At 43.6% G+C, this 15471-nt stretch overlaps 2 protein-coding genes across 5 annotated transcripts in view; both read right to left on the bottom strand.

Annotated features, from left to right (window-relative positions):
• Window positions 1–499: 499 nt before the first annotated feature.
• Window positions 500–4873, bottom strand: nek2 (NIMA-related kinase 2). 2 transcript variants are annotated; one of them, XM_035143327.1, is made up of 9 exons: window positions 4745–4873; window positions 3642–3859; window positions 3296–3536; window positions 3125–3207; window positions 2907–3033; window positions 2597–2831; window positions 1897–1951; window positions 1699–1775; window positions 500–1465 (listed from the first exon to the last, which is right to left on the bottom strand). In XM_035143327.1, the coding sequence occupies exons 1-9, from the start codon at window positions 4838–4840 to the stop codon at window positions 1260–1262; spliced, it is 1338 nt and encodes a 445-aa protein (XP_034999218.1). In that variant the 5' UTR covers window positions 4841–4873; the 3' UTR covers window positions 500–1259. The 2 variants fall into 2 exon arrangements, with proteins under 2 accessions (XP_034999218.1, XP_034999219.1); XM_035143328.2 differs by lacking the exon at window positions 4745–4873 and adding an exon at window positions 4115–4473.
• Window positions 4874–10006: 5133 nt separating this feature from the next.
• The window catches only part of lpgat1 (lysophosphatidylglycerol acyltransferase 1), a 37696-nt gene continuing 32231 nt past the window's right edge, over window positions 10007–15471 (bottom strand). For all 3 annotated transcript variants that reach the window (XM_035143778.2, XM_035143779.2, XM_035143780.2), the window contains exons 7-8: window positions 14303–14409; window positions 10007–12944 (exon numbers count right to left, since the gene is read on the bottom strand). In XM_035143778.2, coding sequence (XP_034999669.1) covers window positions 12793–12944; window positions 14303–14409 — 259 coding nt within the window. In that variant the 3' untranslated portion in view covers window positions 10007–12792. The remainder of the gene's footprint in view (window positions 12945–14302; window positions 14410–15471) is intronic.

The raw sequence follows: 15471 nt of genomic DNA, 5'->3' as shown, positions 1-15471 counted from the left end.
TTGCCAGTGGGCGGGGCAAGCGAGAGAGACAACGGCGGTTGCTACGTACGCCGACGGCAACTGAAGTCTCGCGATAACACACACATAACCGATCTGTAAATCTATTTATTATCTGTCCACTATTCTGGAAACTTAATGTGTTTTAATTCGTTTGTACATCTAACACACACCTTTTTATTGTTCTTTAATTTCCTATTTAACATATATATCTATATTTTATATTCAATTTTATTTATTTTCTTATTTATTAAGGGAAACAATGTCTAATAAGAGTGTCAATGTATCATAAAGTAGTATACATGTATTACTCTGCAAGTTATGGTTGACATTTAATAAGTACGTTGCCCTACTCAGAGGTTATTAATACATATCAGCCAACCAGAGATATATCTTTAGTTGTTTTTTTTAATAATGAAAAAAAAATGAAGATAACGTGGCCTGTCATTGTGTGAAACGTCTTTTCAAATGAAGTTTCCTCTCTATTTAATTTTAAACGACACCTCAATACAACAACGTCCGTTAATCTATTTTTAATCAAGAACAAATGAGTTGTGAGGTGTGATGGCAGTAATCACACTGTGTGGTAATGACGGGTAAAGACTCAGTACAGGGGGAAACTGATGACCCCTTGTGGAAACTATCAGATTTGATTAAAGTGTCAATGTGGTGTAATTGAGATGTAAATTAATTACTTTTTTTAGAGTGAATGTTTTGATACAATTTTTTTCTTTAAATCCCAACTTCAGTTACAATAGCTTAACCTTTATATATTTTATAAATTACATCAAACTAAACTCAAATAGCTGCATTTCACTATGAACATTGAGAGTATACATCTCTTTAGGAGGGACATCTTAAGTCCTTGTGGGTAATTTATAGTTTTTAAATCAGGAAATGCAGCGTAAAACAAATGAATTCACATCTTTTTTTGCATAGTTCACATGTTCATTTCATCACAGGTTCAGTTATTGTTTTCACTTCTTAGATACTTGGTCATAACAAAAAGAAAACTTCACATGTTTAAAAATATACAGCAAGAATAAAGTTAACATTTCACAATCTCTCTAGCTGCCTATAACATTAAAACATCAACACACTTCTTAAAAAACACACACACACACACACACGAGAATAAACTGGCTTGAAATGTCATCACTCCTTGCATAGCAACTAAATAATCATAAATAAATCTTTATTTACATCCAGTTATCATGACTCAGAGCCTTCCATCGCACAACAAACAGAGACGTCCCATGTGGTCAGCGGAAGCCGAGGATCTGTCTGCTCTTGAACTGACAGGCCTTCTCCACTTCATGCAGCGTGAGGCCGCGCACGTTTGCCGCCTGCAGCCTCCTCAGTATCAGCTCCTGGGACGTCACGCTCCGACGGCCGTGGGGACGCTGGTTCTCTTTGCTCTCACCAGCAAAGTGGACCTTCCTCTTTCCCGGGGAGAGGCTGTCCTCATCTAGGACCAAACAGCACAGAGGGACTGATTAATAAAGATTGATTGACTATTGTCAGGCAGAGAGTTTAAAATGCAGGTTCAGTATAATCACTTCTTTATTGGTGTATAAAATTTTTATTAGCACGATTTTAAAAAGTAATAAATAAACATTGAAAACAGAAGCACAAACACAAAAACTGCTCAGTTCTTGTCTCGGGTTAGTAAGTCCAGAGCTCTTCTCCTCAGTCCCATACCTATGTCTTTGCCATATAATGGTGACAGGTCCCTCTGCTGCTGGAGACGGGTATAATTCTTCAGTAAACGCTCGGCCCTGAAACGGTAAATGAGAATTAACCAATTGTACCAATATGCAGAAAGAAAGATTGGAGAAGAAAGGGTGAAATGAGGAGATTGTTTCATGAGCTGTCTGTGGCCTTCTTTAAAAGTTTTACCGTGCGATCCTCTCGTTTGACAGCTGTTCACGAACACACAGCTCCTGCTCTCTTTCTGCCATGAAACAGAAGAGAAGAGTTTTAACACTTATTTGTCACGTCAATGTTTTACCTGTTAGTTCTTTTTAAAAGAATGTGCAGCCAGGGGCTGTTGAAGTTAGTGGGGGCAGGCAAACAGTAGGTCACAGCACTTGTGTTTCAAAAGCAACATGCGTCAACCTGTTCCAGTTCCACACGTTTCTACGAGGTCAGAATGACCTACTCTTGCCCATAATTGAAGATAAGGTGAAGTAGTCGAGTAGAGGATAACCCTCTACACATCACGTTATCTCTCAAACTATCAGTTATCAGTTCTATGTTGGTCTTGTTTGTAGATTTATGACAGCGAGCAAATATCAGTATCGCTGAGCAAGAAGAACACAGAGACATTACAAACTATGTATGACGCCAAAACAATTGCTTTTATCAAACCACATGTCAATAGCTAGCTCCAACAAGCGCTTCCTTACACAGATATCAATGCACCATTTAAACTGATTGTGCAATGATATACAGATATTTCGAAGAATCCACAGCTATTCTACTCTTCCATTGTAAGCACCTCTGAATACAGAATAGGAATCAGGCTGTGAAATTTGAGTGCAGCTGCTGGTCATCACAGTTTATGTGGCACGATCAGCAGTAGAGATAAAATTCTTACGCTCCATCCTCTCTTCACGTTCCTTCAAAGCCGTCTCTCTGTCCCTCAGCGCCTGTTCCTTGAGTTGGAGCTCAGCAGCAGAGGCGGGAGCTGGTTCCGCCGGCTTCGGAAGAGGTCGGTCAGGGTCCGCCGACTTCCTCCGGACCCGCGCCTCGGCCCTCCTCTGCTCCTCAGCAACCGCATCCGCCAACAGGCTGCTCTGGAGAATGGACTCCACCGAGGGCCTCATGTAGTCCTGGTGACAGAGAGGAGTCACTACTGTTTCCTATAGTACATCAACAAGATAACGGTTGTATAATTCATTTCTAACCTTTAAGTTGAGCATTTTGCTGAGTAAGCCATTCAGTTCCTCAGAGTAGCGGTACGGGATTCTCCTGAACTTTCCCTCTCGGATCCTCTCTGCCAGCTCCTTTTGGTTGTAAGCAGTGAATGGAGGCCTGAACAGGAGAAATTCGGAGTAAGTGTCAGATTTGTTATGGACCAACCAGCTGCTGGAGGAGGGAAAAAAAAAAAAGCTGGAAAACTTACGATAATGCACATAGTTCATACAGCAAACATCCCAGTGACCAAATATCTGACTTCTCGTTGTACGACAGCTGGTTTATTTGCTCCTGTAAGAAAAAGTATGAGGGATTGTCGCAGGATTAGGCTACAATCAGGAGGATTAAGAAACAAACACAGAGGGATTAAACAACTCACTGGAGACATGTAGTACGGTGTCCCAACAAATGTCTTTGCAAAACTGGTGTCATGATTCAGGATCCTGGCAAGGCCAAAGTCTCCGAGCTTGACGTTCTGTCTGATGTCGAGGAAGATGTTGGCTGGTTTCAGGTCTCGATGAAGAACGGTGGCCCGGCCGTCGCTGCGCCTGTGGCACTCCTTCAGGGCCAACGTGAGCTGCGCCATGACTCGCAGGATGAACTGCTCCTCCAGATAACGCCTGCAAAACAGTCAATAAAAAGATAAAGTAATGCAGGTTATGGAGATAGTATCAGGAAGCACAGATTTAAAGAGGATGGAATTTTATATAAATGCACATGGTCACCTTTCCTTGATGCAGCGGTCAATGAGGCTGGACAGGTCTCCGCCCTCGCAGTACTCCATGATAATATACAGCGTTGTGTTGGTGCGGTCTATGATGCGGTCGTAGTATCTCACGATGTTCGGGTGCTTGAGCTCCCGCAGGAGGTTCACCTCTGACACCAGCATCTGCTTTTCACTCTCCGCCATGGTGCCATAGTCCAGCTCCTTCCACACCAGGATCTTTAACACGAAGAAGAGTTAATTAACCACAAAGGATGAAGATTAAAATCAAAGAACCAGGACTGGGAAGCATAAGAAATAAAGATGGACGAGGCATCTCCGCTTCCTCCCACTATGCAGAAATGAAACCAAAGTAACTTGGATACGAACGCTGCCATAATGATAAGATCTACCTACAGTAAAATGACAGAAACCGCCTTTGAGAAAATGTAACCCCCTTATTTAAGTTACATTTTAGTTAAACATGATACACACTTCGTTTGGGATCCAGCTCTTCAGGTGTTGTTCCTGTGGCTCAGTGACATGGCTTCAGATATCAGAGCGACACATGAGATTTACCTGGAACAAGTTAAAATGGCTGCCTTGGCCTGTAAGTAGTAAAAGTGAGCAGGTGTGATGCCATTTTACAAATCAACACTAATCACCACTAAAGTAAAGTACGTTTTTAGTATAACAGCAACAAAGAGGAGAGTCAAGATAGAGATTTTTACAGATATTAGAAGAAAATACAAAAAAGATTGAACAAAATATAATTTATAGAGTGAAACTATAATATATGTGTGATTATGATGTGTATTCTATATGTAGTATTATTGTACAAAGTGTGAGCAGAATAAACAGTTTAACAGTATTGCGCAGTGGACATTGAAGTGCACAGATAGAAATAATGTATAATAATTAAATAATATAATAATGTTTCACAGTGGACGGTTTAAAATCAGTGTAGTTTGTGTACCTGCAGGTAAACTGTGTGGTTTGTGTACCTGCAGGTAAACTGTGTGGTTTGTGTACCTGCAGGTAAACTGAGTGGTTTGTGTACCTGCAGGTAAACTGTGTGGTTTGTGTACCTGCAGGTAAACTGTGTGGTTTGTGTAGTTCACTCACTTTTCCGTCGGCTTTCCGGGTAATTTTCTGGCACTTTCCATAAGAACCGGAGCCGATAGTGTTCAACAACTCGTAGTCGTCCACCCGGGACGGCATGTTTAAACCTCGAGTTACCAGTTAACCAGGCTACTAAACCTGCTAACGTCCGGATGAACTAGTTAAACACGATCTTAAACCAGCGCTGAGTTTAACTTTAGCCTTGACGCAGATGTTATGAAGTGTTTGTTTTCCTTCTCTTCCGGCTTCGCTCGCGTGCAGCAACCGTTTCCTCTTCGTTTAAATCGGTGCCCGAATCCTCGCCGCTGATTGGCCCCGCGCTCCTGGCATCGTGACTCCTGATTGGTCGGCGGGGAGACGCGAGTTGTGAGGTTGCTAGGCGCCGGAAACCCCGCGAGAGTAGCGCGGGTGGAGGAGGCGTGTCCACAAGATGGCGCCAAAAACACACGTTCTAGCCAAAGCCAGTGTGTGTTTGGATGAGAAAAGAAAAGAAAAGAAGAGAAGAGAAGAGAAGAGAAGAGAAGAGACGAGATAAGATAAGATGAGATAAGATAACTAAGATAATATAAAATAAGATAAAATAAGATAAGATGAGATAAGATAACGATGAGACAAAATAAGATTACGCATTTCATTAAAATGTATCTATGAACATTATTCAAGGTTCCGTAAACAAACCAACAAACCAACAAATAAATCATTATTTTATGGTGCGCTCCAGTCTCCACAGTCACCTGAACAATCTGTGTCCTTGTTTCATAAATGCTTTGTTAGTCGTCGTCTCTCTTTTTCCGATCAACAGCTGCACCATTTGAATCTCCTCCATGTTAACTGTTGTTTCAGGGTTTTACTGCTCATTTATAGCACCACCTGCTCATCAGGCTAATTTCACATCTCCCCTGGAAACACAGGAGAACAACAGGAGTCTGCAGGAGCTACTTGGTTTCATGAATAAAAAGTTCCTGGGACTTAAAGGTTCCAGGTGATTTGGGTTGAAATTCAAGTTATAAGTTAAATGCAAACTTATTACTTTTAACAAATATGTCTTCTTCTCTGATGCTTAAATGTCATTTAAGTGACAAGTGGAGAAGGCCCCGGTCATATTTTTTCTCAGGAACAATAAAAGCAGATGTCTAGAAGCAAAGGTGAGAAAAAACTAAAAAGCAGTTTTAAAAAGATTTTAATTTTAATTTTCTGTCTGTGACGTTTTGACATGATCCTCAGGCCTCTGTTCAGCCTCCCTGTTTAATCCTCAGTTATTCGTGAATCCAGGAAAAGGTCGGTGGCTGTCATCAGAGCAGTTTCCATGGCTGCATATGTAAGAGACAGGAGGAGGCTGATGGGCGACGTGTTGTCACGGGTCTTTGGATTTGACCAGGACCACCTGAGGAGTCTCCATCTGAGAGCGGCGACGCGCAGCGACCTCTCACTCTGACTCTTATTACTGGGCATCACACTCAGTAGGACTTCACTATAAACACTCTGATGAAGTTCTCAACTGTTTTAGTCGATTGGTCACTTGAATGAAAATCAATCACGAAAATTGAAAATCAGCTTTAAATGCCTCGTTTGTTCTGACGTCCCCAATGTCAAGATTTGTTGATTCTTTTCATCACATAATTTAATAATTATATTATAAACTTTAATCATATAGCATCTTTCAACCCAGGTACAAGGTGTTAAAATATAATATACAGAAAAAAATAAAAAGTTATAGGTGAATTCAGACATCAAGTCCTGAGAAAGCACAGCTATGATAAATGTCTTTATTGTTTCAGACTATTAGTGAGAGAAATAAAAAATGTTTAAATTTAAAATGTTACTCTTCAGTTTAAATTGTTAGTTGCAGTCGTACTCAAAAATATATAAAAAAAGGTATTAGGTGACATTACTCTTTTCTAGATGCTCAGTTAAGGTAAAGATTTGACATCCAGATATTATTTCTCTACAGAATCAACTTTTCTCTCATCAGCTACACAAACATCATCTGTGAGGAATCACATTATTTAAAGGATCATCTTCAAGCCTTTAAGTCTGAGCTGCATTTCATTGCCACATAAGGATCTTACATGTTAAACACACAGAGATTTAATCTGGTTATAGGCCGCAGTCATATTTTGCACATGTAATCCCATTTCTGACGCCATGACTCACATCTAAGAAGAGCAGTGGAGCAGTGGTATCAGATTAGGTGTTTATAATTAAAGCCTGACTCGGGGAAATCCTACATGTGACACATAGAAGATTGTTTTCCTCTTTGCAAGTTGGACGTTGACGTGTGATCCCGGAGATAAACGCAGACTCTGGGGTTTCCCGCTCAGCTAAGGGGCCTCTCGGCGGGACGGGGCCGCGCTAACAGTTGTGTTCAAATCCTCCTCTCAGCCATCACTGCTGCTCTGCTGCTCTGCCAGCGCCGCACACTGACACGGCTCACACCACCGAGAGAGCGAGCAGCCGAGCCGCTCTGTCAGTCTGCCTCTGCAAAGGTCACTCCTACAAAGAGCTGGAGGAGTTTGGACATCAGCCAGAAACGGTCGGGGGGCCGAGCGGAAAACTGACAGCTAAAAACAACAGAGACAGTCGGGTGCCCGGGGGCTGAGCTGACGTCAGCCGCCCCTGTTTCAAAGGCCAGGAGTTGAGAGGGAGCGACAGGCGGGACACAGACAGACAGACAGACACGTCCCATAGTGACCTCCTCACCTCTGCTGGGGTGACTGCAGCCCTGTGGTGGGAGGGGCTACAGGGGGATTATGGTTCTCACGTCACCACTGACTCCGCCTGTTTTGGGGGTGGAGCTTTAATCAAAGACACCTCTCACACGAGGTGGCATAAATGATGACGATCACACATACACACACATACACACACATGTACGCACATACCCAAAAGTGAAGCCACAGAATCTTGACTACCCCCTGGTGGCAGGCTTCAGTATAGGTTGTAAGGTTTTAATTAGCTTTTTTTAATACTACAAAAATGGGCTGAAATGTCATGATTGACAGCTGAGACTGACTCGTGATTGGCCGAATTGTGTATCTGTGGGACTTTGATACTGCGGTTGCAGCTGTCACTCTGATCATGCTCTCCTGCAAATCGCAGGAAGGCCCAACGAGACTCTGCGATGCCGGCGGCCGCTGCAGTGACATTCAACCCGGGCCTCCTCTCCACAGCTGGATGTGATAGTGCTCGCTGAGTCAAGGGACGCCGTCGTCACCGCGGCGTTCACGAGGGAGCTGGCATCAAAGCGTGACATCGAGGACCTTGGGCGGCGGGCGTGCTGTGATATAGCTCATTGCAGGTGTTGGAGGAGGAGGAACACTGGGACCTCTGCAGAGGACGAAGAAGTTCCTCTGGAGACTGATTTGTCTGTGTGATGTGGGCGACACTTGGAGAGAGATTTTGAGCTTGTACGGAGGCGTAAAAGATTCCCGATGCTACACCTTCCCCCACGTGGACACCAGGCTGAGCTGCAGCCACCCTGTTGGCTCCTGACTGTTTAGCCCTTCGGTGAGCTGGTGACGCTTGGTGCATATTTAATCCCATTTCGCAGCTCACTTCCCACTGTTTTCCCCCTCGATTCCCATTGGCCGCCTGGAGCGTGTGGCTCTCCTGCAGACCTTGGCCTCCACACATCACTCCGGCTGCTGTAGAAATGGAGTTGATGGCATGCCACGCTGCCCTTTGTCTCCATCCGTCCCGAGAATCCCAAAAATTTCACGGCACATATCAACCGTGACAGCAGCCGATACACGAGGCGTTATGTGACTTGACCATCTCTCAATCTGCAGCACAGTGATAATCAGTGAATGGGCAGAGGTGTCAGTGGAAGCTCATTGTACTCGTAGTATATGCTACTTTAGTACTTAAAGACATTATTGAATATTTAGGGAATTTATCTCCTCTTTTCATAACCTCTAACCACATCTCTCCATTTAGCTTAAAGGGATTGTTCACCCAAATGACAATGACAATGCCCTCATTATCTCCTCACCACTATGCCGGGGTGAAGTGAAGTGTTTGAGTCCACAAAACACTTTTGGAGTTTCAGGGGTAAACAGCGTTGCAGCCAAATCCAAGACAATTGTAGTAAATGGTGACCGATTTGTCAATTGTAGTAAAGCAACAGAATAAAACATAGAAGGCCAACTTCATTCACACCCGAGCTCAGGAACACTTTCTTCACACAAGTCAAACTGTCGGTCTCCGTGACTGACGCAGCCGTTACCTCCAGCTGAAGTAAAGAGATCCGTGCAGTTTTCATCAGCTCACGATCAGAGCCCCGATGTCACGTGAAATCTGAGCTCTGCAACACAAACTGGGGACTTTCAACAGGCCAGCGACCGACACCACAGTTAAACAACGGGCACAGAACCGAGAACAGGGTTCAGTTACCTGCAGATTGTTCTCAGCACCGAATCATGAGTGAGGAGAGAAGGGGAGCGGTGGCTTTCACGTTTCCAGACAGGAGCTTAACCTTAAAACCAGAGGGAATCCAGGACTTTATAGAAACATCTCTGCAGGACCTATACTGGAGTCTAATCCTCACTAAAACAGTTAATATATTATATCTGTGCAATTAATTCTACTTAACCTGATAGGAGCATATTCATTTCTTTGGATCTAATTTAATCTATTCATACACTGACCCAGGCCTCTGTCTAATCCACCATCAGTTTGTAACCAGACTCTATGGATGCAGCATTAACATTTAGTATCTCAGCTGGAAAAACATAAAAACATAAATAATACATACTATTTGTTCTTTAAAAATTCACACAAAATGTCACATTTGTTGCCAATTTCCTTTTTAATTGATCAACTAAACGACTGATGGCCGCAGTTCAAAACCAATCTCGAGGCAAGAACTAGTTTGTGCGATGGAATCCATTCTTATTGATGTGTAAATCTCCATTTAGTAAAACATAGACTGGAAAGGTTTGAGCTTTCCTAGTTCATCAATAGAAACAAAAGCGCCTCAGAGGAAAGACCAAAAAAAACAGGTGAGCATAAAACTGATGACAGATTATTGTGTTTAACAAAGTTCTTCAATTCTAAAGACATAAAATTAACGTTTGACTGCAATGGTGAGCTTCAAGCATTTCTATACCTCAAATCCGGATTTTGTTCTGTTTTTCAAAAGAGTAAAAGCAACAGAAGTAATGAAAACTCCTGGAGGACATATACATGTGACCCCCCGTGAGGGTCCTGCACCGTGATGCTACTCTGTCGGACGCAGAAACACATGAAGGAGAGGCAGCACGCGTGTTAGGATCTTTATGATGTTTTATTCCAGCACAAGTTTTTTGTGTTGTAAAATGGCTGTGTAGCTAGGAATTAAAGGAGTACAAAATGGAAAATTACAGACAGTTCTAGTATAATTTGTTTAAATCCCTATTGTGTTTATTTCCTAAAGCCACATCTAGGAAAACATTATTTCCCTGCCTTCTTTGGAAACATGGTCATAAAACAAAATAAAATAAAATAAAAAACAAAATTGAAAAAAAAAGTGAGAAAAAAAAAAAAGAAAAAGCAATGAAGCTTCATTTGAAGTCACTCTCACGATGGAGGGGAATCTGAAAGGGCCGCTGGATGAAACACATCTACAGCCTATAATTTAAAATGTTATCCACCTACCCGATCAGGTAGCCCTTATGTTGTCTCACACAGTTTCTACCAACAGTGGTGCACGGAGACAGCAGCAACTATTAGAACGCACCTTTTTCCTTCTCCTCGCATTCGTTCACTGCTGCTGCTCCTCGACACTTTACCTCATTAAAGCAGGCTAAGCAAATTACACAGAGTTGACCTCGACACCACAACACAAGTACATTCGAGAGAGAACAGCTGCATCGTTGCGGGGCCCTGCCGGAGTTTCCCTTGTAACCGAGGAGCGATTTCGTCCTCACTGACCCAGTTTGAGCTCGACTCCTCGAAACTGTCTTTACATCAAACGTTTGTCAAGAGAGAGAGAGAGCGAGGAAACGGCTTCTTCTGAGGGTTTGGGGTCGACCAGGACATCAGGGGTTAGTCCTGATAGACGCGGTCTTCCACCGATTTAAAATGTACAATTGTACAAGTTTGAAACTGTGCAAACGGCCAGAACATACAGTAGCTGTAATGACTTGAAGTTCTACTTCCTGCTCAGGAGCTTGGAATTAAAAGAAAGAAAACATACAGGATAACACTGAGAAGTGAAGGGAAAATCCTTGCTCTCTTCTTCTTCTTCTTCTTTTAAAGACATTCATGACAACTGAAACAAAAATTATCTGAAATTATCGCGGAACCAAAAGAGAGAAAAACGCTGCAGTCATCTTCATCGTCTCAACATGGAAAACTCTTCCTCAGCTTCGTTATGTACAAGATTAAAACAAACCGTGACATGAAGACCAAAGTTCATGTAATTTAAAAAGAAATACAAACTTTTGACCACTTGTGGTGAAGTTGCCGCCGCGCTCTGACGTCACAGAGCGACACGACATAATTCATATATATCAAAAAATGGGGGCGGGGGGAACGACAACCACACACACTCAGTTAGGCAGGTTATGCTGTAAATTTACAGTAATGACACCTATAGTTCTGTAAGCCAAAAATGTCTATCGTAGAATGCTGAACATTTGGGTAGCTTCCTATAAAAAAAATCATATTTTTTTTTACCCCCATGTCTTTTTCCCCACCCCCAAAAACACTAAGCATATGGCTTAAATATTTGTAAAACTATTCAGTCCAACGGGGGAGTAAGAGTCTTCTCCGTCCTCGTCGGTCGGACTCGTTGAGATGATCCTGGAGACACACGTCTACTCTGCTGTGTAGCTGCACGTGGCTGCGTGTGCGCACCGGTTTCTGTCTCCCAGTGTGTGTATGTCGGAGAGCAGAGGGTGAAAAAGAGAATCCACAGAAGAGGGAGTTAGTTTATAGGTGATCAGATTGCAATTCTTGCAACCAGATTTTTTTTTTTGTTTGTTTGTTTGTTTTTCTTTTCGAGTTAGCGTTCCTCCTCCTCCCTTCACATACGAAACAGGAGAAAAAGATCCTTAAATCAAGCGCTGCATCATAGCCACCGTCTCTTTAGGCTTTCAGCAGGGCCGCCAGTGTAAACATGATCCCCCCCCCTTTTTTCTCAGTGAGCTCAGAATACTGCCTCGACAAACAGGCGGACACAGGAAAAAGAAGTCGCGACGACAAAAAGAAAAAACAAGTAACGATGGCTGTAGTTGTGGTGATATGCGGGTTTAAAGGGAAGAAAACAAACGAAAACAAAACATCCACAGCTACCGATCAGGAGCCTTTTCCTGGGGCAGGGAGCAGTCAGGGCAGTATGGATTCCTTAGTGCAATGAAGGCCAGAGGAGCGGCCGCCGGCGCAGCCTCAACGTTCATACAGCCGCTCGCTCCGGAAAGGTGTGGCCCGCCGGGTCGCCAGCGGGCTGCGAGAGACGTCCAGTGGGCTTCATCAACTCTTGCCAGGAGGAAGAATAAGGGCAGACATTACGCTTCTAAATCACATATATTCACTCACACACGCACGCGTCCATACACACTTTATACTCTGTAAAACTACCACGGCTAAAGCCTGGGAGGGGAAGAGAGAGAGAGAGAGAGAGAGAGAGAGTCTGGTCCAGAGCGTCTTTTGGAGGAGTCCTGAGCCTCGTTTCGTTAACTTTGAATAAAAAGTCATGTACGTGTCAGCGTCTACGTGTATGAGGACGTGTAAACATCAAAATGTGAGTTGTGACGAGTGCGAGAGATTATTCTGCGAGGCCGCAGGCGCGAGTGTGTGGCGTTAGGGTTGTGACCTGTTTCATACTGTATGGGTTTCTTTAATCTGTGTGTGTGTGTGTGTGTGTGTGTGTGTGTGTGTGTGTGTGTGTGTGTGTGTGTGTGTGTGTGTGTGTGTGTACTTCATATGCTTATTGTTTCCTGGTAAGTCGCTCCGCTGTTGCAAATGTACATTCATCCATCGTAGGGGGCGAGCGCGACACTGGGCCACACACCAAACGATCCTGAGGCTTTTCCAGTTGTCCGATTAAGACTCTCAGCTCATCAGCGCACTCAAAATAAACAGCAGTAGAGGTACAGGAGGACGCTGTACCACATGTAGCCGGAGGCAAACGCAAACGACTGGATGATGCACAGCCACACGGGGTCCAGGGTCATTTGCCGGGAAACTGCCACCTTGTGTCCGTCCACAGACGGGAAGGATCCTGTTGAGAGGCGGACAAACACAAACGCATCAGTATTTTGCTCTCAGGCCGATTTCTTAGCATTTCTTCAACTGGGATGACCACGGCTTGGCTGCGGCTCAAAGAAACATCTAAGACTTTAGTTATCACGTCTATTTCTTTATGATTTGGGGGCATTTTTCTGCCTTTGTTGACAGATACAAGAGTGAAATAAGGAGACGGTGGAGGAAGACACGCAGCACTGAATTCACACCGACATTAGGAACGCTGGCTTAAGTGATGCAAGCCAGCCATTGTGTTTGGTAGAGCAACATTAGGACATACAGCCGTTTCTATGACAGCAACAAGATGGAGGAGACCGTGGAGAAAGCCGTGTCTTTGTCGTCTGTTTCATTATGACAATCAAAGCCTGCACTTCCCTGTTGGTCCACCTGTCAGTGTATTGATCCATTCCTCATGAGGTGAGACTCTTCATGAGACGTTGTTTACACGGATAACTTCTTACACAGGCGTATATTTAAGTTGCGGTTGGCAGGTGATTCACTGACTCATGTGTTCAAACGATCATTGTACACTTGCTTCACTCAAAGTTGTTCTTGTGCTGGGAGGAACTCTGAGCTCCATCACAGGAACGATGACTGTTTGTAGTTCTTAGCGAAAGGACACGAAGATTAAGAAGAAAACAAAACGTGTACAGCTGCTTTTGAATTAGCTGAATCAACAGTTTTATGCTGATGTGAATGTTTATTTTGACTCTGACAAATTAAGAAGGCTAATATTAGCTAAACCACCAGAGACGACACTGAGTGACTCAGCAGGTGATGCAACAACAGGACCAGAGGAAGATTCTGTTACTGTTTTTGACCAAGTGTGGAACACAGACGATTGACAGAGGATTCAACTGTGAGCGGTTTACAGCTAAGACAGGAAAACCCCACTTTTCTGATTGTTTGTATCACAAACACGGCTAAAATATGCTCAGTGAATGCACCGTGGACGTTGACAGCCGGTTTCCTAGCAACAAGCACTGCTCTAATGTTAGTCAAACATTACCGTTGGAAACAAACGCCCAGAGGCTTGAAGCTCAAACACTGTGTCTGAATCACTCTCTATTTACTATAGAGTTCAGCACAGTTACTCTCCGGGTGTAAATCTATCCACGGCATAATGGGAAAAATGACACTGGTGCACAACTCGACAGAAAATGATGATGATAAATAAGTAATTACTCACTACTGAGTAAAACATCTATTACAGACACGAAGGGAGCAGCTGGAGTCAGTTATTCCCCCCCAAAAAAAACATTGCTGTGTGAAAGGAAATGTGTGTTCCACAATCATTACAGTTTGACTTCAGCAAACTGACATGGCGAGACAGACCTTTGTCGTAGAAGTAGGCCAGCAACTCTTCTTTCTCCACAAACCTCTGATACAGCCAGTCAGTCAGGGCCTCTGCCTCCACAGGAACCTCCTTTATTGGGTACATCCTGAAGGAAGAGAGACAGACAGTGGAGATGAAACAGGGGGAACGAAACAGGGTAAATGAAGTCTCTCTCAGCAGAAACTGTCTGCATTGATCCGTCGAGGAAGCGGCAGTCGGAAAAAACGCGGGTTGTCAGCGGTGGTCCCCGAGCAGAGCGAGTCTATTTCAAACCCGGAGTCTATTACGGCGGGGTGTGTGTTTGCGGCGGCTTCAGCTTGTTTTGGGAGATTCATTAGCTGGCGAAGCTCGTCAGAGTGTCAAGGAGACACTGTGTAGCTCCACAAAACGGCTGTTAGAGTCAAGTCAGGAAAAAATCTGACGGAAAAAAAGGTGAATCCGTTTTGCTGTCAGAACTCCGAGGCGGCCCTGTCCTCAGGGAGCAGAGACACCATTAGACCCTGACAAGGGGAGAAGTGCTCGGGATGTTAGCATTTATTAATCAGACCCTGTCTTATGTGTGTGGGGCTGCGGTGGAACAGATAGTATCTGTACGTTCTATTGTTCAATAGAACGGCAGCAAATAGCAAGAATACCCATCATGACAGAGCTTATAGCGACGTCTTAAAAGATTTTGTATCAACTTGTATGGATTTCTTGGGGCAGATGCCAATACCAAAACTGGAGAGTAAAAAACATCATATTGGTCGATACATATTTATTAAAAAACATTTGTTATGCAACCCGCATATCAGCAAACATAAACGCTGATTCCGATACGAGTGTGTACGGCTCTTATTGGCAAACTATATCTAAATAGATATATGTGGTAAATTATGTTTGACATACACGTCGTCATGTTCCAAAATGTTGATGTCCTACAAAATTTGTGTTTCCAATTTGAATTAGTCTTTTGTTGGGAAGGACTTTCTGCTTCAGCTTTAAAGCGCTGCATAAAGAATATGTATAATTCTTATTACATATGGGGTGAGATTAATTGATGATTGCACATATGAATGTGAGCGTGCACGGGTGTATCTGTATGTTGGATCTGCGATTAGCCGATGACCAGGAAGTACCCGGCCTCTCGTCCGATGCCAGCTGGGATTGGTTCCAGCTCCGACCCTCA

Source organism: Hippoglossus stenolepis, chromosome 20, assembly GCF_022539355.2.
Source record: "Hippoglossus stenolepis isolate QCI-W04-F060 chromosome 20, HSTE1.2, whole genome shotgun sequence".
In the NCBI taxonomy this organism is placed as follows: Eukaryota; Metazoa; Chordata; class Actinopteri; order Pleuronectiformes; family Pleuronectidae; genus Hippoglossus; species Hippoglossus stenolepis.
The sequence above is the reverse complement of the archived record's forward strand: the minus strand, read 5'-3'. Positions and strand labels throughout refer to the sequence as shown.